At 45.8% G+C, this 24,342-nt stretch overlaps 1 protein-coding gene across 1 annotated transcript in view; it reads right to left on the bottom strand.

Moving 5' to 3' along the window:
• Positions 1–371: 371 nt before the first annotated feature.
• Positions 372–24,342, bottom strand: part of LOC306935007 (pleckstrin homology domain-containing family M member 3-like) — a gene marked incomplete at its 3' end in the record, with an annotated part of 75,711 nt that continues 51,740 nt past the window's right edge. Inside the window, exons 12-16 of the mRNA XM_079517829.1 lie at positions 13,255–13,272; positions 13,065–13,192; positions 12,632–12,825; positions 999–1,062; positions 372–404 (exon numbers count right to left, since the gene is read on the bottom strand). Of these exons, the coding sequence (XP_079373955.1) occupies positions 372–404; positions 999–1,062; positions 12,632–12,825; positions 13,065–13,192; positions 13,255–13,272 (437 nt within the window). The remainder of the gene's footprint in view (positions 405–998; positions 1,063–12,631; positions 12,826–13,064; positions 13,193–13,254; positions 13,273–24,342) is intronic.

The raw sequence follows: 24,342 nt of genomic DNA on the forward strand, positions 1-24,342 counted from the left end.
TGGTAGATAACTACAACACTCAATGGTAGATAACTATACCTCTCAATGGTAGAGAACTACACCTCTCAATGGTAGATAACTACAACACTCAATGGTAGACAACACATGGACAGACAACAATGGAGACATGATGTCCAACATTAGAGGAATGGTAGGCTCGGTAACCAGGCTTTTACTTTTCGGCTCAACAAATGAAAGCCTGGGGGACACATTTCCTGGTCTAGGAGAGTAGGAGTGAACTACAGTGCCGAGGGGGCGGGGCTAGGAGTGAACTACAGTGCCTAGGGGGCGGAGCTAGGAGTGAACTACAGTGCCGAGGGGGCGGGGCTAAGGGTGAACTACTGTGCAGAGGGGGCGGGGCTAGGAGTGAACTACAGTGCCGAGGGGGCGGGGCTAGGAATAAACTGCAGTACAAAGGGGGCGGGGTATGAGTGAACTAGTGCAGAGGGGGCGGGGCTAGGAGTGAACTACAGTGCAGAGGGGGCGGGGCTAGGAGTGGGAGTAAACTACAGTGCAAAGGGGGGGCGGGGTATGAGTGAACTACAGTGCAGAGGGGGCGGGGCTAGGAGTGAACTACAGTGCAGAGGGGGCGGGGCTAAGAGTGAACTACAGTGCAGAGGGGGCGGAGCTAGGAGTGAACTACAGTGCAGAGGGGGCCTTCTAATGAGAGCGCAAAATCTCTCTTGGAAGAGCCACTAATCTAAATGATCTAATATACGGCAACCTTCCCCGTGTTTCTTCACTAGTCAATCCAGAAGAACACAGTTTTCCGGCCACTGCTACAGAGCTGACAATGAGGTTATATCTTCCCTTCTTCTCTGGAGTCCTGCCTCAAAGCAGACCAGAGGTAGAAAACGGTTGTCAACTGATGTCATCGCTATAGGGACACATGCATCAGTAAAGCAGGAACTGGGGATGGTAATGAAGGACGGGAAGGTCTGGCGTGGCATTGTGAAATCCTCGTGTGTGTGTCTGTGTGTGCGTGCGTGTGTCTTTACCTGCTGTAGGTCTGACAGAGAGTACAGATGGATGTGTTGCAGCAGGTATTCTCTGGGGAAGATCCTGTGAACCAACCACACACACACACACACACACACACACACACACACACACACACACACACACACACACACACACACACACACACACACACACACACACACACACACACACACACACACACACACACACACACACACACACACACACACACACACACACACACACACACACACACACACACACACACACACACAGAATAGAAGTACAATTAAAAATCAAGTATACTTGCAGCCAATATGTTAACGTCTACTGCAATGTGCTACATGTGGCAAATAGACAAGGAACGTTAATTCATATTATGTTTCGTCCTTATAAAGACGAGGTGCAATGGCTGTGTGTTTCTGAACCAATCAGAGCGTCGCGTCCCTTCAGGCTATGGGACGTAGCTCCACGACGCGTGGAGTTTGTTTGTTTACAAAACTTTACAAGTCACAGACAGACAGACAGACAGACAGACAGACAGACAGACAGACAGACAGGTCTGTGCATGCAGCTACGACGTGGCTTATTTCTACCCTAAAATGTTTTCGGAAACATATTTTAGCGTGCTGATTAAGTTTTAAATTAGTAATTTAGTCTGGATGCCATCTTGAATGAGATTAATAACGGAGTAGTTCTGAAATCAAAACCAGCTGTGTTTGGAGGAACAAACACGCAGCGATGGGAATCAAACAGGTGAATGAGATCAAGATAATATTTTATTCATGCAGGATTCGACACGTCATCACGTTTTCCTCCAAAGGAAGTAATTGCATTTTGATTTTTATGGACTTTTGATACAAAAATACACAACGATGGACATTTTCCCATTGTTTTGGCATCTATTGTTACTAGGCACAGTATAATCATACGATGACCACAGTCTAAAAGTGTGAAAAACATATTTTTCATTTCACTGTCTTTAATGTAGTGCAGAACAGTGGTTCTCAAACTATCTGTCTCAGGTCACCACCTGTAAATACCTTTTTTCATCCAAAGCACCCCTAAATTACATTGTTACTTCATAGAAGCTTACATTTATGTCATATTACATTGCCTTTCCCTTGTCGTCACAGTTCCGCCCCCTGTCATATTTTTATTTATTTTATTTATTTGACAGGGACAAAGCTCATTAATCAACATGTCAGTTTTCACATCAAAGTAAATGGGCCAGAGTTAGCCAAAGCTAAATTGCATCTGTAGTCCCTGGGCAGGCTCTTAATAAATGAATGATAAAAAAGAAAGACATAGTGTAGTGTGCCAGCACACAACACCATGCGTTGATGCCATGTGTGCATATGTGCCAGCACCCAACACTATGTCCATATAAAAACACAATACAACAGATAAAAGAAAGACAGAGTGTGTGTGCCGGCACACAGCACCATGCGTTGGTGCCATGTGTGCATATGTGCCAGCACCCAACACCATGTCCATACGAAAACACAGTACAATACAGTACATGAAGACGCCAGGCCCAGGAAATGATTCCCAATGCATTTTTCCCATAGACATTTCAAAAAGTATTTATTTAAAGACGGTTACACCGCGGACAAAGCCAACTCGAGTCGTGACAAATAAACACTGTGAAAAATCGTGACAATAAACACAATCATTTGGACCAAACAAATAATTACAAAGAAGAAAAACAACAAATAAAGTGTTGTAACCTGCCGTTTTTCTAATTCTTTTTTTGGCCCAAAAATGGTGTTTGTTGTCATGATTTGCCACAACAAAAGTTGGCTTTGTACGACGCTTAAACAGTCTTTAAATAAATACATTTTGAAAAGTCTATGAGGAAAATGAACGGAGAATCATTTCCTGGGCCCTGGTAGGGGGCGGGACTGCGCCGCTCTATACTCTGAAACAATTGCGATCAGGCCATTATGTAATAGGTGTGAGACAGGGGGGGGGGGGGGGTACTACTGAGGGCCATGTGGACTCGGTCTGCCTGCTATCTGCACTGCACTGACAACATGATGACAGACAGGGACGTGCACACATAGACATCAAAGGGGGCTTCAGCCCCTGCCCCTTTTACCCGTCTGTAAAACGCAAATGCCCTCCTCTCCTTTCCTTCCATGCCGGAAGGCAGCATTCAAGAGAATTGCTTCAAGAGAAAAGTCTCCTGAACTTGAACGCAGCATTTTGCGTTGAACAAATTTGTTTAGAAATCCATGCCGTTACACCGCATCGCTATAGCTAAAAAGTGCTGGGTTACGCCCCGAAAATAGCAGATCTACAAGCTCACAACGCCACACGTTGTGAGCTTGTAGATCTGCTATTTCCGCTATTTTTGTCCTAACTAAATAAAAACTAAATAAAAACAAGACTAAAATGTTATAGGAGGGACTAGTGGAGAAGAGATCCAGTAGAAGTAAATGACAAGTCATTTTGTGTTTGGTTGTGCTCTGAAAATTACAAGCTCACAACACTCTTTCAGCATGCAACCGAATGTAAAAGCAGGCATTACGATGACATCAAGGCACACCAAGTCGCCAAAATACATTTTAGTCGACTAAATCAACGGTAGATTTAGTCAAGTAAAATCTTATATTTGGTCGACTAAAACTAGACTAAAGGTAGAACATTTCAGAGGACAAAAATATGACTAAAGCTTAACCCAGGCATTTAGACCTTTCCGAACATATAAAAGTTAAAAAAAAAGAAAAATAATTATACTTGCAGCCAGTGAGGCTTGTTTTTTGTTGTTGTTGTTGTTTTGGAATATTATTTTATTTGTTCTATATTGAACTTATTTTAATTCTTTGACTTTTGTCTAATTTTATAATGTTCGGAATAAAGTTTTTCATTCATTCACCTGAGGCCGATTCTAAAAAAATAGAAAATCCTGACAGTTTTCAGAAAAGACCTATGTTTTTATATCAGTGGTGCTCAACCTTTTTTCATGTCAAGGAGCCCCAGAATTATCTTTATTTGGCCGCCGACCCCCATCTGAAAATATGTAGTTCCAGGGACCTCCCAGAAGCAAAGATTTGAGATAAAAACGTTCACTGTGAAAGAATATAATATCCAAAGATTTGCGCCACATTTTCACGATTTTTCAAACAAATAGCAGATCTACAAGCTCATAGATAGCTAAGCTAGCTCATGAGCTCTTTTTCAAAAGCTAAAATATAACATGATGCTTAAAACACCAAAAGGGGTTCCCGTCCTGAATGGTTTTCAGAATTCTATTCAAAAGACTATGGGCTGTATTTTGCGAGCATTGACCACGCCTCCAGGTCTTAAGTTAAGTAATAAGACCTGGTACTTAAGACACCGCAAAATACAGCCCTATGACTAAAAATGTAAACAAATCAAAGGAATTCTGTCAAAATCAACACAGCTTACTCCACATTTCAACTTTTTGTTTTTCTTGCAAATCAATACCCGACATCAACATTCAAGAGTGTTGCGAAAAATACAAAAATAAATTAAATAGCAGATCTACAAGCTTGCGGCGCGTCGTGAGCTTGTTGTCACTATCTTTAAAATGGTTCCCCCTGAGCCCCCACCCCCCCCACGAAACCCCCAACCCCCCCACCGACCCCCCCCCCTCCACCGAACTCCCCAAACCCCCCCCCCCCCCCCCCACCGACCCCCACCGACAGCGACGATATGCTATCTGTACATTACACTGTATGTTGTTACTATGTGACAAAACACATGCACGAGAGCTCAGTGTGTGTGTGTGTGTGTGTGTGTGTGTGTGTGTGTGTGTGTGTGTCTTGCCACTGCCAAGCATGGCTCCATGTTAAATCCAACCTAATCTGTGATGAGTGTCACACACAATACAAGTACAGTGTGTGTGTGTGTGTGTGTGTGTGTGTGTGTGTGTGTGTGTGTGTGTGCGTTAGACATGCCCTACATGTGATCCAGACACCTCGCGGTGTTAGGCACCACTGATAAACGCCACTGTTTGACACGTAACTATGGTTACCACACATACACACACGTGCACACGCACATGCACACACGCACATGCACACACGCACACATCTATCAGATGCTATAGACGACCACACCCTGCTGTTATGTTTGTGTTTGTCTTGATAACAATAATCTGGTACCTGACAACTACTTACTGATTAGACGCACGCACGCACGCACGCACGCACGCACGCACGCACGCACACACACACACACACAGTATCCTTACAGCACCTGATATTATGTTAGTACATGGAAGGACGTGAGACCACATTTTCATGACAAATGTTAACTAAAAATATCTAAAAACTCATTTTACACACAAAACCCCAGGAGTGTTTCTTATGTCCTAAACATATGTGGGAGGGGCTGATTTTAGTGTGTCACTATTTCACTTGTATTGGGCCTTTTGACTCGAAGGCTTTCAGCTTTCAGGAAGAAACCAAAAATACACATATTTTAATATTCTAACCACACCTATTAGAGTAATGATAACTCCATCTGTGCGTGTATCTCACAGTGTGTGTGTGTGTGTGTGTGTGTGTGTGTGTGTGTGTGTGTGTGTGTGTGTGTGTGTGTGTGTGTGTGTGTGTGTGTGTGTGTGTGTGTGTGTGTGTGTGTGTGTGTGTGTGCGTGCGTGCGTGCGTGCGTGCGTGCGTGCGTGCGTGTGTGTGTGTGCGTGCGTGTGTATGTATGTGTATGTCACGGTGTGTGTGTGTGTGCGTGCGTGTGTGTATGGGGGTCTCCCAGCTGAGTGATGACCAGGGCAGTGTTTTAGCGCCACGGTGCTCATCAATCCTGGACTGTTTGGATGTGGCAGAGCACTGGCTAATGGTATGGAGGTAAACACACACACGCACGCAAGGCATGCACACACACACACACACACACACACAGGCACACAGACAGGCACACACACAACACACACACACACACACAGGCACACACGCATGCATGCACGCACGCACGCACGCAAACACACGCCACTCCACCCACGGTGTAGCCGTGAGACTGAGACGTCTGACTGAATTGGGACGAGGTTTTACTGATAAGACTATTGGTGACTCTTTTTGACACAGAGACAGTCATGGTGGCGCAGAGAGTCCACAGAAGACATGTAAATATGAAATAAATGCTTAACCCATTTAGGCCTGACGTCGAAATTTTAAATAAAATCTTCTAAATCCTCCAGTTTTCCAGGGCCACTTCACCCCTTTTGCAACCAGATCTTATTTTAATGATGTTTAGGACACAAGAAACACTTTCCTGGGGTTTTAAACATGTAGCTAGGTGTAATGTTAGTGTCCACAGAAGACATGTGAATATGAAATAAATGCTTAAACATGTAGCTAGGTGTAATGTTAGAGACCACAGAAGACATGTAAATATGAAATAAATGCTTAAACATGTAGCTAGGTGTAATGTTAGAGTCCACAGAAGTGAACCTTTCAAGCCTGTTTTCTCAACTCGCTGTTTCTCTGCAAGACATTACTCTATAAGCCATAACTCCAAACCTGGTGGGTCGAACTGAACAACCAATATGTCAATTTGAAGCTATGATTCCCTGCTTTCATATGACATATGTATATATGAAAATGACTTAGCCTCGCTCAGAAACAGTTACTAAACTAGACGTATTACAGTCTCCAAAATATTAATTTAGTTTTTTTCAGTTTGGTTGTTTGATTTGACATTTTGTGATTAACACAATCGCCATTGCCGACGATTAAAGTCAATTGAAGCCTAATTTTGATACTGACGCTTAACACCATTGCTGACGGCCTTCGGCAATTGAGCTTTTATAGTGCGTTCGATTGATTGAGCCAAAATGCTACTCACGTTAGCCGGTTAGCTAGCTGTGTTGTTAGCACAGCACTGGATCGCCCATCTTAGATCGTCGTCGCCATAAGAATCCATTCTATCCATTTCTTTCAATCGCCTGTATCTCCTATTCCTTGTCCCAGATGGCATTTTGGTCAAAACAGCGTTTCTTTGACGGTACAGATCGGACGATGTAGAGCTCTCCAGAGCTCCAGTCTGGCTTCAGATGGTAAACAAGGCCTGTCCGCTCCGTGTAGCTTCCTAGGTTATGACTACTGCTCATGGACCGGAAATGGCGGCTTTTCAAAATAAGAGCTAAAATTAAAAAAATGCTGGTGTGAATTAGATCCTAATTTTTCAATAAATGCTAGCGGCCTAAGTGTTAACTGTATTTTTGCTGGGGAATCTTTCAGAATAAAGGCGCTAGAGTGCCAAGCAGATGAGGCTCTCTTTAGAAACGTTAACTGGTTCAGACCGTACGACGTGTGGGAACGTCATAACTAATCCAACCGACAGGGTTTTCATTGATATCAAACGAGAGAAGAATATTCTGAATTATTGTATTACTTCTATTTTGAAAGAATCCCAGCGCTGATTGTGTTAATATTCCAAACGAGATGAAGTCAGAAATTAGGACAGCTCCGGGACGGACGAGCAAGTACATTTCTTTTAAAATCCCCCTTGTAACAGAGTAATTGTGGTGACGCGGTATCGGTACTTTAACCCATGTCGTTCTTCGATTTTTCAAAAATAGCTAAAGCATAACATAATGCTAACACCAAAAGGGGTTCCCGCCCAAAATGGGTTAAATCCCCCTTGTAACAGAGTAATTGTGGTGACGCGGTATCGGTACTTTAATGTTATTTTTGCCACCGCGGGGCAGAACAGCATGGCTGGTGACCCGAGTTGGATCATGGAGCATCCATCAGCTCACAGACAAGCTTTTAGTGTGAGATCTGTCTTATGAACACCATGAGAGAGAGAGACGCATGCCACACACACACACACACACACACACACACACACACACACACACACACACACACACACACACACACACACACACACACACACACACACACACACACACACACACACACACACACACACACACACACACACTTTACGAATGCACTTTTCTACATGGTTTTAGTATGTTTAAGGCCCAACCCTAAGGCCGAGAATAGTAGATCTAGCAGGCTATTGTAGATATGCTATTTTGGGGGTTTGTGACACCAGTGCACGAGTTTAAATCAAACGCTGACCCTTCAATGTCTAATCCTAATTTTTATAAAGCCATTCTTGGTAATCTCCCACGTTACATTGGTTATAAATTTGAACTTGTCCAAAACTCTCTCAACCTCAGATCAAATGCTTAGTTACGCTATGTCGTGCCCCCAACTAAATCTGAGGCTGGAAAAAAAAGCATTGCTTATTTCGGACCCTGGTCTTGGAATGACCTACAGACTAGACTCAAACTGGCTGCTGTGATTCCCCTAGTGAGCTTTAAAAGGATTGCCATGGGCACACTTCCCATGCACTGCTCCTGCTTTGACGTATAGCAAATGTCTGCTTGCTTTTTAGTCTACTAAGCAATGCTTAGTTTGTATTTATTAGTCCTTATTGGTCACGTTACTGAACGTTCCTGTTCTCCCTTTGAGCTTCTTACATTACATTACATTACATTACAGTCATTTAGCAGACGCTTTTATCCAAAGCGACTTACAATAAGTGTATTCAACATAGGTAGGGAACAAAAACTACTAATCACCAGAAGTCTTTAGTGCATTTTCTGCAAAAACAAGCAACCAAGAGTATACCTAGCGCTAAGGTAAAAGTGCAATATATCAGCTACCTATTTCCTTAACCGGATGAGACAAAATAGCTAAATCAAATGAGCATGAGCTAAAACAATTAAGTGTATCGACTAAACAAGATCCAATAAACAATACAACAATAGAAAACAAACGTTCGTACAACTAGTTAACAACAAGTAGGTCAGGCAGAGAGGAAGGGTAGTGTTTCCTGAAGAGGTGGGTTTTCAACCTGCGGCGAAATATGGGCAGTGACTCTGCTGTCCTAACATCAGTGGGGAGTTCATTCCACCACTGTGGGGCCAGAACAGAAAAGAGTCGTGACCGTGTGGATCGGCCAGAAGGACCCTTGAGTGACGAGGCAATCAGTCGCCCCGAGGTGGCAGACCGAAGTGGTCGGGCAGGGGTGTAGGCATCGACCATAGCCCGGAGATAGGAAGGAGCTGTTCCTTTCACTGCCCTATAGGCTAACACCAGGGTTTTGAACTGGATGCGGGCCGCTACGGGGAGCCAGTGTAGAGAACGGAGAAGGATGGTTGTGTGGGAGAACTTGGGGCGGTTGAACACCAGACGAGCCGCAGCTTTCTGAACAAGCTCCAGAGGTCTGATGGCAGATGCCGGAGCACCAGCAAGGAGGGAGTTGCAGTAGTCCAGGCGGGAGATGACGAGAGCCTGGATGAGCACCTGGGCTGTCTTCTCCGTGAGGAAGGGGCGAATCCTCCTGATGTTGTAGAGGAGGAATCTGCAGGACCTTGTCACTGATGCGATGTTTGCCGAGAACGTCAGTTGATCGTCCAGGGTCACACCCAGATTTTTCGCAGTCCGAGTTGAGGTCACCACAGCATTATCAATGGTGATGGCCATGTCTCGGTGCGGACAGCCCTTCCCCGGGAGGAACATCAGCTCGGTCTTGTCCAGGTTGAGCTTCAGGTGGTTTGTCGACATCCACGCCGAGATGTCAGCCAGACAAGCAGCAATGCGTGCCTCCACTTGGGTATCAGAGGGGGGGAATGAGAGGATCAGCTGGGTGTCATCGGCATAGCAGTGGTAGGAAAAGCCATGGGAGTGGATGACAGCACCCAGAGATGTAGTGTAGAGAGAGAAAAGAAGAGGACCCAGAACCGAGCCTTGGGGAACCCCAGTTGTGAGCCTGTGTGGTTCTGACACAGACCCTCTCAGCATCACCTGGTAGGAGCGACCCGTCAGGTAGGATGCAAACAGGGAGAGTGCAGAGCCTGAGACACCCATCCCCTCGAGGGTGGAGAGGAGGATCTGATGGTTCACCGTGTCGAACGCTGCAGACAGGTCCAGGAGTATCAGGACGGAGGAGAGAGAGTTCGCTCTAGCGGCATGGAGCGACTCCGTCACTGCCAGCAGGGCAGTCTCTGTCGAGTGACCCACTTTGAAACCAGACTGGTTGGAGTCCAGGAGGTTGTTCTGGTGGAGATAGGAGGACAGTTGTTTAAAGACAGCACGTTCGAGAGTTATGAGCAGACCAACCCCACCACCTGTCCGCACGGCTCTGGGAGTGTGAGAGAAAGAGTACACATCTGACAGAGCCGCGGGCGTAGCAGTGTTTTCTGGTCTGATCCAGGTCTCAGTCAGAGCAAGGAAGTTAAGGGAGAGCAAGGAGGCGTAGGCTGAGATGAAAGCAGATTTGCCTTCCACCACAGCCGAGTGGCAATTCCAAAGCCCTCCCGTTACCACTTGCTCGACGTGAGTTGAAAGAGTAGGATAGATGAGATTAGTTGTGTCGCGACATCTGGGTGTAACCCAGTGTTTGTGCGACCGCCAGGAAGAAGAGAGGACAGGAATAGGAAGAAAACACATTGTAGATCACTAAACATATACTACAATACACTACTATATATGTCACTAATCAATGCTACAGCTTGTCGTTCAGTGACGAAGTCGGACTTTGACAAAGTCGCCTGTCGCCTTTGTTCGCCTGGCCTTCGTTTGCTGGCCGCCGCTTAACAGCTGACGCTTTCACCTGGTGGTATAAGGCCAATCCAACTGATTGCTAATCGTCTGCCAGGAGTGCTGGCTAAACCACTCACTTCACACTTCACAAGGAAATCAAGTGGCCTATACTACTTATCAAGTGGCCTATTACAGGGTGAAACTAATTAAACTAGTCTACTAGCCTACTGTTTGAACACAAACAATACAACTATAAACTACTGACTACCACACAAGCTAATAATATAATACTAATACAAAAGTACTTAGAGTAACACTAACAGCAGTTTGCTAAAATACAGAATAATGCTACTTACTCAACTAGACAGGTCAGGAGCTCTGTTCACTTCAAATGTTGTGTGTTGTGTGTTCTTAGTAGTGGGTTCTAGTGGGTTCTGTATTTATGAGCATTGTATGTCTGTCCTGTTTTTTTGTTGTGTATTTTTTTGTTACTGGCAGAGCTGTGTCACTTATTTTGCCTCTTGTCTTGGCCAGTTCACACTTGTAAAAGAGACTTCAGTCTCAATGTGGTTTTTACTGGTTAAATAAAGGTTAAATAAAATAAAAATTAAAAAATTAAACCTGACCCCTCAATGTCTAATCCTAACTTAAAATCAAGGAGATGGATCGCACACACCAAGACTGTGGTTTCCTTCATCACACTGATGAAGGCTGGATAGCCGAAACGTTTGTCTCCTGTTCAAAATGAAAGAATAAATTATTTAAATGCAGTCTTGGTGTGTGCGATCCAGTATCGTCATTTATTGTCTCCACCAGGCCGAAGGCATGGGGAGAGAGTATGTTTTATTGTCTCCACCAGGCCGAAGGCATGGGGAGAGAGTATGTTTTATTGTCTCCACCAGGCCGAAGGCATGGGGAGAGAGTATGTTTTATTGTCTCCACCAGGCCGAAGGCATGGGGAGAGAGTATGTTTTGCACTCTGTCCGTCCGTGTGTCAGTCCGTGTGTGTGTCCGACTGTCCATCCAGAACGGCCTGTTATAGCGCCACCAGGAGGCCGACTTTTGTAAAACACATTTTTTGATATTACTCCTCGCACAAATCGTTACACACTATCTCTATAGTCATGTGTTCAAGACAGATCTGGCCGATATTTCATATTCCATCCTGATTGGCATACATTGGCTTTCAAAAGCCAATGTATGTAGGAGATATAGAACTCCACGGTATGTGTATAATAGATTTAAATGCTCATTTGCTTCCCTGTCAATCAAAATGCTCTATCAGAGATTGCCGAATGCACTTTATTGACTAGTTGCACTTTATCAAGGGAATGTGTGCAATATCTCTGTTTTTGTATGTTGGGTGTTTCATGGTGTTTTTCCCTATCTTATGTGAATGTGTATGTTATCTGTATGCAGCTGTGACTCCGTCTCCAAGACACATTTCTCCCAAGGGAGACAAATAAAGACAACCTTGAACCTTGAGGTACGGTCGTAGGGACCGTCTTACTGAACAGGTACGGTCGTAGGGACCGTCTTACTGAACAGTTATGGTCGTAGGGACCGTCTTACTGAACAGGTACGGTCGTAGAGACCGTCTTACTGAACAGGTACGACCGTAGGGACCGTCTTACTGAACAGGTACGGCCGTAGGGACCGTCTTACTGAACAGTTATGGTCGTAGGGACCGTCTTACTGAACAGGTACGGCCGTAGGGACCGTCTTACTGAACAGTTATGGTCGTAGGGACCGTCTTACTGAACAGGTACGGCCGTAGGGACCGTCTTACTGAACAGGTACGGCCGTAGGGACCGTCTTACTGAACAGTTATGGTCGTAGGGACCGTCTTACTGAACAGGTACGGTCGTAGGGACCGTCTTACTGAACAGGTACGACCGTAGGGACCGTCTTACTGAACAGGTACGGCCGTAGGGACCGTCTTACTGAACAGTTATGGTTGTAGGGACCGTCTTACTGAACAGTTATGGTCGTAGGAACCGTCTTACTGAACAGGTACGATCATAGGGACCGTCTTACTGAACAGGTACGGTCGTAGGGACCGTCTTACTGAACAGGTACGATCGTAGGGACCGTCTTACCTGCGTCTCAGGTCCTCTGCCACGGTGGCCCTGCAGCTGAACAGGTACGCCCGTAGGGACTGCAGCTGCTGCCTCAGCCTCAGGGTGGCGCTCAGCGCCTCACAGTGCTCGTACAGACACGGGTTCAGACGCTGCACGTCCAGAAGAGGCTCCTCGTACACGAACTCCAGGAACTCCTTGGCCTGCTTGGACACCTGGACGCACACGCACACACGCACACACACAATTATAACCATGCATACCATACATACATACCACTTTCTGTCCATGCCGACCACAGTACTTGCGCACTCTGCTTGCACAAGTAAAAATGTTTGTCGACCCACCACACCCACCTTGTGCTTGCTGGTGTCCCAGTGCTGACCACACCCACCCAGTGCTGACCACACCCACCCAGTGCTGACCACACCCACCCAGGTCTGACCACACCCACCTTGTGCTTGCTGGTGTCCCAGTTGTGCAGCAGCCTGGCGGGGACCAGGAAGGTGCTGTCCTGATGGCAGCTGTTGCAGTAGTACCAGCCGCTGTAGCAGCACACCTTGGCCTTACCCCGGGACAGACCTACGGGACGCTGGCAACCTGCAGGGGGACAGTGTGGGGGACAGTGAGACAGTAGGACAGACCCACGGGACGCTGGCAGCCTGCAGGGATTAGATTGTGACAAAAAGCACATTATATTATAATTATCTGCTTTTCCAATGCAGGTTACTGTATACGAGTGATGTAAGTGCATGCAGTACCCTATGAGATGACTTTGAAGTCGACGTGAGCACTTCCAATAATTCATGTGGGAGGTAACGGGTCTGATTGGCAGGGGGACTGAGTGATTGCAGCCACACGCTACTTGACAAATAAAGGGTGTGGTGCAGCGGGGAGGAGAGAGAAAACAACCTGTGTACTAGTGTGAACGGGTGGAAAGAAGAGATCTCTGAGGCGCTAATGTCACTTTATGGACAAAGTTCCCAGTACTGTATAGTAACCAGCAGCCGTCACCTGTCGAGCCCAGCAAGGGACGCAGTGAAGGACCGTTCAGGTACCCCGAACGTTTGTTGCGTTTGTACAAGAGGAACTATACTTTCACGGGAGCGTGCTAAGAGGAGGACGGTCGCGGGACTGTTCATGATTTAAAGCGCCTGCCTCGCGTGATGCAACCGTTTTGTTTATTGTTTACAACTGAAGTTGGGTTGAAAGGGGATTGGGGAATTGACCGCTGATTGTTGATTTGTTTGTTTATTATTTTGACATAGGGAGAGTTAGGGTCCGAAGCAAGGCATTGTATTTGCCAATTGCTTTTTCAGTTATTAAATGTGTGAGTTTCACTAAGCTAAGAAGCTGCTGATCCCATCTTTTTTCCTTTAGTTAATGAATGTCTTTTCAAACCAAAAGGCCGATTGTTACAAGATACTGCATAGATTTTAATACCAAACTACAAATACGTTGCAAATCATATCATGGAATCACACCCGAAACCAAATTAATGTCCACAGGTGCGGTCGAAAAAAAGGTTTACGAGAATTAAGGTCAGATTACAAGACGCTGGGAGATGTGTGTGTGTGTGTGTGTGTGTGTGTGTGTGTGTGTGTGTGTGTGTGTGTGTGAGAGTGTGTGTGTGTCTTAGTGATTAGCTGTCCAGAGGAGTTGAGGTGAATAATGACGCTGAGCAGCTAATCATTCCAGAAGGAAACGAGACACTGAAGAGCTACCAAAGTGTATCAGTCTAACAGTCACAGTTTAATGGGTGTCAATTTACTGCCGCAGAAGCACGCTTAAAAAAGGCTGAAGATAAGAAGAGGCAACTTGGGATATTTACATGCTAGCCCCGGCCGGGGCAAACGTCTAATCGCGAAACGTCAAACCGCGGATCTAAAAAACATCCCCAAAACCTCAGATCCTTGTTTTGGTCCCGTAGTCACAACACTGCAGGGGGACGTCAATGAGGGGGACGGACGGCGGGTCCTTTCGTGTCATTGTTCTCTGTGCTTTGTCTTCCATCAGACTCTTATAGAAGTCTTCCCTCACGACACCCAAACACCCGTACCCGACCGCACGACACACGCTGCACACACTTCCCCACACACACACACACACACACACACACACACACACACACACACACACACACACACACACACACACACACACACACACACACACACACACACACACACACACACACACACACACACACAGGTGAAGGACAAGCAGGTGTCCCTTATCTGAACGATCTCGTGGAAGACGTGGGTCCAAGAAAAGAAAAAAGACCAAAGAAAAAGCAGAGAAAGAGAGACAGGAAGAGAGAGATGGTTATCTGTGTGTGATCCTATTGGTTGAGAGGTTATCTGTGTGTGATCCTATTGGTTGAGAGGCTGAATGGACTCCCAGGGGAGACTAGATAGAAAACAATACATACAGAAATACTTGCAGGGGAAATAACTTGAGAAATAACACTTTGTGAGGACAAACGTCCAGGACCTCACTAGAGAAATTATTCATTTCCTTTAAATGTTCATGATTATTTCACATCAAACTTAATTTGGTGGTCCCTCATTCTCAGTATAGTTTAACCCATTTAGGCCTGACGTCGAAATTTAAAAAATGTCTTGTAAATTCTGACAGTTTTCTGAAATACCTCATGTTTCTGTATCAGTGGTGCTCCATATATATTTCATGTCAAGTACCCCAAAAATGATATATAATTGGCCACCGACCCAGTCTGAAAATATGTTATTCCAGGAACCCCTCAGAAGCAAATATTTGAGTTAAAAGCGTTCACTCTGAAATAAATAACATAGAGCGGCACTCGGTGCCGCGAGGAGCGAGAAAGGGACACGAGAGCAATAATGGCGTGAGAGAGACGCAGAGAGAATGCTAGTACAGGGAGTACAGGGGTCGTTGGGAGGTGAGACATGCCGCTAGGAATCACACAGTGAGATCTGACATCTGACGGAGGAGACACACAATGCTCTAATCAGGCTGGCGGAGCCATTCCTACTTTATCTCCCCAAGGAAGAGAAACCACAACACTGAGAGAGAGAGAAACCACAACACTGGCCAAACTAACTTCACAGTAAAACCCCTCTCTGTTTATGTATGATGCCAAACTAACTTCAGCTTCCACAAAAGAATAAGGAAAAAAATACAAAAATGTCTGTCACAATTATTACATAATTGATAATTGTCTAATCGCAATTATTTGACATAATGACAACTATTTCGCATAATCTTCATGATCTTTTCCATGTAGAAAAATGTTCATACATTTTCAAACAAGACACATTTTCTAATATAGATTAGATATGCTCTTTAGCTGCACATTTAGATATGTATATGTGACTGTTTCTGAAGTCATTGATTTTTTACAGAAGTAGTAGTCTTGTTAGTCAGTTAGTCTCTGTATCAAAAAGAGTCACACATGTTATATATCACGTGCACACTTCTGGGACCGCTGCATGTTGATAAGCTAATGTGAGACAACTTACAGAAAAAGAAACAAGCCCAAAGTCACTTATAACAAGCGCACATGGCAACACATTTAGAAGGAGCAGCGAGGGTTATCCGCTGCTTGGGAAAACAGTGTCCTGACTCCTAACGCATGCATGGGCAACTGGCGGCCCGGCGGCAGGGATGGAGCGCGTTCATTTTTATTGATAACGAGCACCTTATCGATCAGGCTTATCGAGCCGGGTTCTTATCGAGCCCACTATCGAGTATTTTCTATTATCTTGATACCGGGTACTCAATAAGCTTGCCATCGGGATTTTTCGGGTATTGGTTATCGGGCTCCATCCCTACCCGGGGGCCACATACGGCCCCCCACCCGGGGGCCACATGCGGCCCCCCCACCTTCACTTAATATGTTGGAGCTCCTCTCCCTACACTACACTAACCAGGGACGTGCAGAGAGTGTTAAGAGGGGCAGGGGCTGAAATCCCGTAAGAGGGCACTTTTGGACAAAAATTGCAGATCTACAAGCTATCAATGCGTCACACTGCGGCAGGTTGAGAGCTTGTAGATCAGCTATTTTTGGGGGAGCAATGCAGCACTCTTTAGCTAGTGGAGATGCGGTGTAACGACATGGATTTCCAAACAAATTTGTTCAGCGCAAAATACTATGTTCAAGTTCAGGAGAGAAAAAAAAGCAATTCTCCTGAATGCTGCCTTCCGGAATGGCATGGGAAGGAGAGGAGGGCATTAGCATTTCTTTCACCGTGCAGTAAATGCTGCATTCGTGGTCTGGAGAGGACAGTTGTTTTACAGACGGGTAAAAGGGCAGGGGCTGAAGCCCCCTTTGATGTCTATGTGCGCACATCCCTGATACTAACACGGTTGTGTTGGAGCTCCTGGTGGGTCTTTGGTACCAGTGGGGGAGCAGTACAGCACCGCGGTGCCGTGCAGCGGGTGACCCGTGTCCCACGCTGCCCTGTAATCCACCAGAACCACACTAACCAACCACGCTACTGAAATAGCACACGGCCGCCCCAAAACAAACACAACACGCGCACACGCACGCACGCACGCACGCACGCACTCTCTCTCTTAACAGGGAACACTGGTCTTACAGCTCAAGGGACCAAAAAAAGCGCCAGATGCTAAAACAAGACCAACTGGATTTGGGACCTCAAGCTTAATTTATGTATATGTAGAGTATGAATAGAAGGCACTGGAGTCAGTGTGCATGTGGATTAAAGCTACATCAAATCTCGCTAGGCCGAGTCCTGACATGTAATAATTAGTGAAACAGCGTGAACGCAGTCACTCACCACACACTTTACACAATATGGAAAGTTAGGATGTTTTTGTATAGCCATACAGCTAACCAGAAAATAGTTCCTCAATGTTTTTCAAAATAGTACAAAAAAAAAGGCAAATAAGTTTAGGAATATAAGGGGTAAGGGGTGGCTGTAGCTGCCCATGCCGGCCATCCCGGGCGTTTTGAACTAAACTTTGTAAAATCATAAATTCATATATTTCTCAACGATCCACTCGCCGATCGCTTTGAAAAGACGCTTGGAGAGTCGGTGGGTAAAGAACTGTGCTGCCACGGTAAGCCATTCCATAGTCCTGGGCAGTTGAATGTGGCTTGTTTTCACCCCTAACCACCAGAAAGCAGACGGAAAACAAAAAGTATTTGTATAAATCTTTTAGCGTTATCCTCCCTCGTTGATGCTGCGATCATTCTCAGGTCTGCGGTAGAGCGCCCTCTACGGTAAACCTGCCGGAAGCGCATCGTGCCGAGAAAATGGTTACATCATCGACGTCGTCTAGCAGCTCTGAGCTGGTCCACAGCCAGACCAACGCTCGCTGAGTCACTTCTGGGAAGGAGCTACGGCCGGCTGGCTAACCACACCGCTGTCAATGTCAAGGATCACAGGGAACAAACACACACACACGCACGCACGCACGCACGCACGCACGCACGCACGTGGCACGCAGACACGCACACACACACACACACACACACACACACACACACACACGCACACGCACGTGGCACGAAAACACACGGCCGCATGCACACAAACAACTGACCCAAAGGCCGTACTTGTCAAAACACAGTAGTGGCATGTGGTCCCGCCCCCACAGCAGAGTGGCCTTTAATGTGGAGCAGGTTCTGGTGGGAACTAGTTTAATGTGGAACGGGTTCTGGTGGGAACTAGTTTAATGTGGAACGGGTTCTGGTGGGAACTAGTTTAATGTGGAACGGGTTCTGGTGGGAACTAGTTTAATGTGGAACGGGTTCTGGTGGGAACTAGTTTAATGTGGAACGGGTTCTGGTGGGAACTAGTTTAATGTGGAACGGGTTCTGGTGGGAACTAGTTTAATGTCGAACGGGTTCTGGTGGGAACCAGTTTAATGTGGAACGGGTTCTGGTGGGAACCAGTTTAATGTGGAACAGGTTCTGGTGGGAACTAGTTTAATGTGGAACAGGTTCTGTGGGAACTAGTTTAATGTGGAACAGGTTCTGGTGGGAACTAGTTTAATGTGGAACAGGTTCTGGTGGGAACTAGTTTAATGTGGAACAGGTTCTGGTGGGAACTAGTTTAACGTGGAACAGGTTCCGGTGGGAACTAGTTTAATGGGCAACAGGTTCTGGTGGGAACTAGTTTAATGTGGAACGGGTTCTGGTGGGAACTAGTTTAATGTGGAACGGGTTCTGGTGGGAACTAGTTTAATGTGGAACGGGTTCTGGTGGGAACTAGTTTATTGTGGAACGGGTTCTGGTGGGAACTAGTTTAATGTGGAACGGGTTCTGGTGGGAACTAGTTTAATGTCGAACGGGTTCTGGTGGGAACCAGTTTAATGTGGAACGGGTTCTGGTGGGAACCAGTTTAATGTGGAACAGGTTCTGGTGGGAACTAGTTTAATGTGGAACAGGTTCTGTGGGAACTAGTTTTATGTGGAACAGGTTCTGGTGGGAACTAGTTTAATGTGGAACAGGTTCTGGTGGGAACTAGTTTAATGTGGAACAGGTTCTGGTGGGAACTAGTTTAACGTGGAACAGGTTCCGGTGGGAACTAGTTTAATGGGCAACAGGTTCTGGTGGGAACTAGTTTAATGTGGAACAGGTTCTGGTGGGAACCAGTTTAATGTTGAACAGGTTCTGGTGGGAACTAGTTTAATGTGGAACAGGTTCTGGTGGGAACCAGTTTAATGTGGATCAGGTTCTGGTGGGAACTAGTTTGTGGAACAGGTTCTGGTGGGAACTAGTTTATGTGGAACAGGTTCTGGTGGGAACTAGTTTAATGTGGAACAGGTTCTGGTGGGAACCAGTTTAATGTGGATCAGGTTCTGGTGGGAACTAGTTTAATGTGGAACAGGTTCTGGTGGGAACTAGTTTAATGGGGAACAGGTTCTGGTGGGAACCAGTTTAATGGGGAACAGGTTCTGGTGGGAACCAGTTTAATGTGGAACAGGTTCTGGTGGGAACTAGTTTAATGTGGAACAGGTTCTGGTCGGGACCTAGTTTAATGTGGAACAGGTTCTGGTGGGAACTAGTTTAATGTGGAACAGGTTCTGTTGGGAACTAGTTTAATGTGGAACAGGTTCTGGTGGGAACTAGTTTAATGTGGAACAGGTTCTGGTGGGAACCAGTTTAATGTGGAACAGGTTCTGGTCGGGACCAGAGTGCTCTAGTAGGAGAGTAATAACACTCCCGTTGACTCCCATTGTAACAATGGAATGTGGAAGTGCTCATTCTATCTCAATGGGATAGTTCCAGCCATAGGAGCAATGTTTGGAACTATAGCCCATGCAGGCACCCGCTTTGTAGCGAGATCAAAGCGTGTCGCTACTCTCCTACTCTACACTCTGGTCGGGACTAGTTTGGGGGCCTAGAAAAATAAAAATAAATAAATAAATAAAAAGCCTAAAGATCAACGATCCTGAGCCCTCAGCAGCAGAAAAAATGAGTGTGTATGATGGGCTGAGAGAGAGAGAGAGAGACAGAGATTGAGAGAGAGAGACAGAGATTGAGAGAGAGAGAGAGAGAGGTGACATAGGAAAGGGAGTTCATGCTTAAAATGTTGCTATCCTCCCAACTAGTATAATAATACAAGCCGGTGCACGCACACACACATCCACACACACACACACACACACACACACGCATCCACGCACACTCATCCACACACACGCATCCATGCACGCACGTACGCAGTCGCACAAACACATCCACGCACACTCGCATCCACAAACACACACACACACACACACGCATGCACGTACGCACACACGCATCAACGCACAGGGAGAGTGGTTGTGGCGGTGTGGGAGGGGAGGGGACGGGGGGGGTAGGGGTCCAAGAGGAGACCCTGCTTTGATGTCTTCTATTCATACCAACCAAACACTCACATAGAAATGTACTCCAACGGAGAGGAGCCCGACAAACACCCTTTGATTGTGTGTGTGTGTGTGTGTGTGTGTGTGTGTGTGTGCGTGCGTGCGTGCGTGCGTGCGTGCGTAGCACCTTTTGATGTGAACCCCCCGCATCTCCTGATGCCCTCTATCTCCAAGGCACGCGCACACACGGGCATACACAGATACACACACACACGACACACACACGTTTGTATTGCTATATGTGAGGGCAAATTTTTTTTAGGATGGTGAGTACATTGTTTTGCGCAGTTCATTTCACACAACGTAAGTTATAACTGAGGTTGTCCCGAGTGAAAAAAGGTGATCGGGACATCCCTAGAATCAATATTATATCCATATCATGATATTAGACTAGATGTCGTAGCTAAAATAGCTTTAGCTATAGCTAAAGCATAACATAATGCTAACACCAAAAGGGTTCCCGCCCAAAATGGGTTAAGGATAGCACCATGCCACTTTATTTATCCATAGGCTGTGTGTGGTGTTGATAACTTTTAACTTTTCCATATGAATTGCACATCATCAAACATACTGGGGCTCTTTTTAATGTTTGTCCATGTTTTGTTTAGTTTTTAGCTTATATGTTTTTTTAAATAGGCTCTTTGTTTTATGTTGCACTGCCAGTGACTGAGGGGAAACGGTATTTCATGTTATTTTGTATGCAAGTACATAGAAAAATGACAAATAAAGTGATTCTGTAGCGCTGTCCAGGCCGCCATAGCTCCATGTGTATGTGAACAGCTCTGACTATGCCTGATTTCACACAACGTAAGTTATAACTGAGGTTGTCCCGAGTGAAAAAAGGTGATCGGGACATCCCTAGAATCAATATTATATCCATATCATGATATTAGACTAGATGTCGTCTGTTGGATATTGTCTGATAAAAAATATAAATATCGGATCGGGAAAAGTCGGAATCGACAGATCCCGAAAATGATCGGATCGGGAGCAAAAAAGACGTGATCTGTCCTATGCCTAGTTATAACCACAGACGTAACCTCTGAACCTGACGTCTAAATAAATGTCCACTCCCAAACCCCACCGGACCTCTAAATAAATGTCCACTCCCAAACCCCACCTGACTCTAAATAAATGTCCACTCCCAAACCCCACCTGACCTCTAAATAAATGTCCACTCCCAAACCCCACCTGAACTCTAAATAAATGTCCACTCCCAAACCCCACCTGACCTCTAAATAAATGTCCACTCCCAAACCCCACCTGACTCTAAATAAATGTCCACTCCCAAACCCCACCTGACCTCTAAATAAATGTCCACTCCCAAACCCCACCTGAACTCTAAATAAATGTCCACTCCCAAACCCCACCTGACCTCTAAATAAATGTCCACTCCCAAACCTCACCTGACTCTAAATAAATGTCCACTCCCAAACCCCACCTGACCTCTAAATAAATGTCCACTCCCAAACCCCACCTGAACTCTAAATAAATGTCCACTCCCAAACCCCACCTGACTCTAAATAAATGTCCACTCCCAAACCCCACCTGACTCTAAATAAATGTCCACTCCCAAACCCCACCTGACCTCTAAATAAATGTCCACTCCCAAACCCCACCTGACTCTAAATAAATGTCCACTCCCAAACCCCACCTGACCTCTAAATAAATGTCCACTCCCAAACCCCACCTGACCTCTAAATAAATGTCCACTCCCAAACCCCACCTGACCTCTAAATAAATGTCCACTCCCAAACCCCACCTGACCCCTAAATAAATGTCCACTCCCAAACCCCACCTGACCTCTAAATAAATGTCCACTCCCAAACCCCACCTGACCTCTAAATAAATGTCCACTCCCAAACCCCACCTGACCTCTAAATAAATGTCCACTCCCAAACCCCACCTGACCTCTAAATAAATGTCCACTCCCAAACCCCACCGGACCTCTAAATAAATGTCCACTCCCAAACCCCACCTGACTCTAAATAAATGTCCACTCCCAAACCCCACCTGACCTCTAAATAAATGTCCACTCCCAAACCCCACCTGAACTCTAAATAAATGTCCACTCCCAAACCCCACCTGACCTCTAAATAAATGTCCACTCCCAAACCCCACCTGACTCTAAATAAATGTCCACTCCCAAACCCCACCTGACCTCTAAATAAATGTCCACTCCCAAACCCCACCTGAACTCTAAATAAATGTCCACTCCCAAACCCCACCTGACCTCTAAATAAATGTCCACTCCCAAACCTCACCTGACTCTAAATAAATGTCCACTCCCAAACCCCACCTGACCTCTAAATAAATGTCCACTCCCAAACCCCACCTGAACTCTAAATAAATGTCCACTCCCAAACCCCACCTGACTCTAAATAAATGTCCACTCCCAAACCCCACCTGACTCTAAATAAATGTCCACTCCCAAACCCCACCTGACCTCTAAATAAATGTCCACTCCCAAACCCCACCTGACTCTAAATAAATGTCCACTCCCAAACCCCACCTGACCTCTAAATAAATGTCCACTCCCAAACCCCACCTGACCCCTAAATAAATGTCCACTCCCAAACCCCACCTGACCTCTAAATAAATGTCCACTCCCAAACCCCACCTGACCTCTAAATAAATGTCCACTCCCAAACCCCACCTGACCTCTAAATAAATGTCCACTCCCAAACCCCACCTGACCTCTAAATAAATGTCCACTCCCAAACCCCACCTGACCTCTAAATAAATGTCCACTCCCAAACCCCACCTGACCTCTAAATAAATGTCCACTCCCAAACCCCACCTGACCTCTAAATAAATGTCCACTCCCAAACCCCACCTGACTCTAAATAAATGTCCACTCCCAAACCCCACCTGACCTCTAAATAAATGTCCACTCCCAAACCCCACCTGACCTCTAAATAAATGTCCACTCCCAAACCCCACCTGACTCTAAATAAATGTCCACTCCCAAACCCCACCTGACTCTAAATAAATGTCCACTCCCAAACCCCACCTGACCCCTAAATAAATGTCCACTCCCAAACCCCAGCTGACTCTAAATAAATGTCCACTCCCAAACCCCACCTGACCTCTAAATAAATGTCCACTCCCAAACCCCACCTGCCCTCTAAATAAATGTCCACTCCCAAACCCCACCTGACCTCTAAATAAATGTCCACTCCCAAACCCCACCTGACCTCTAAATAAATGTCCACTCCAAAACCCCACCTGACCTCTAAATAAATGTCCACTCCCAAACCCCACCTGACCTCTAAATAAATGTCCACTCCCAAACCCCACCTGACCTCTAAATAAATGTCCACTCCCAAACCCCACCTGACCTCTAAATAAATGTCCACTCCCAAAACGCAGTCTAAACCTGACCCCTAAATAAATGTCCACTCCCAAACACCACCTGACCTCTAAATAAATGTCCACTCCCAAACCCCACCTGACCTCTAAAAAAATGTCCACTCCCAAACCCCACCTGACCTCTAAATAAATGTCCACTCCCAAACCGCAGTCTAAACCTGACCCCTAAATAAATGTCCACTCCCAAACCCCACCTGACTCTAAATAAATGTCCACTCCCAAACCCCACCTGACTCTAAATAAATGTCCACTCCCAAACCCCACCTGACCTCTAAATAAATGTCCACTCCCAAACCCCACCTGACCTCTAAATAAATGTCCACTCCCAAACCCCACCTGACTATAAATAAATGTCCACTCCCAAACCCCACCTGACCTCTAAATAAATGTCCACTTCCAAACCCCACCTGACCTCTAAATAAATGTCCACTCCCAAAACCCACCTGACTATAAATAAATGTCCACTCCCAAACCCCACCTGACGTCTAAATAAATGTCCA

Source organism: Electrona antarctica (genome assembly GCF_951216825.1).
Source record: "Electrona antarctica genome assembly, chromosome: 13".
In the NCBI taxonomy this organism is placed as follows: Eukaryota; Metazoa; Chordata; class Actinopteri; order Myctophiformes; family Myctophidae; genus Electrona; species Electrona antarctica.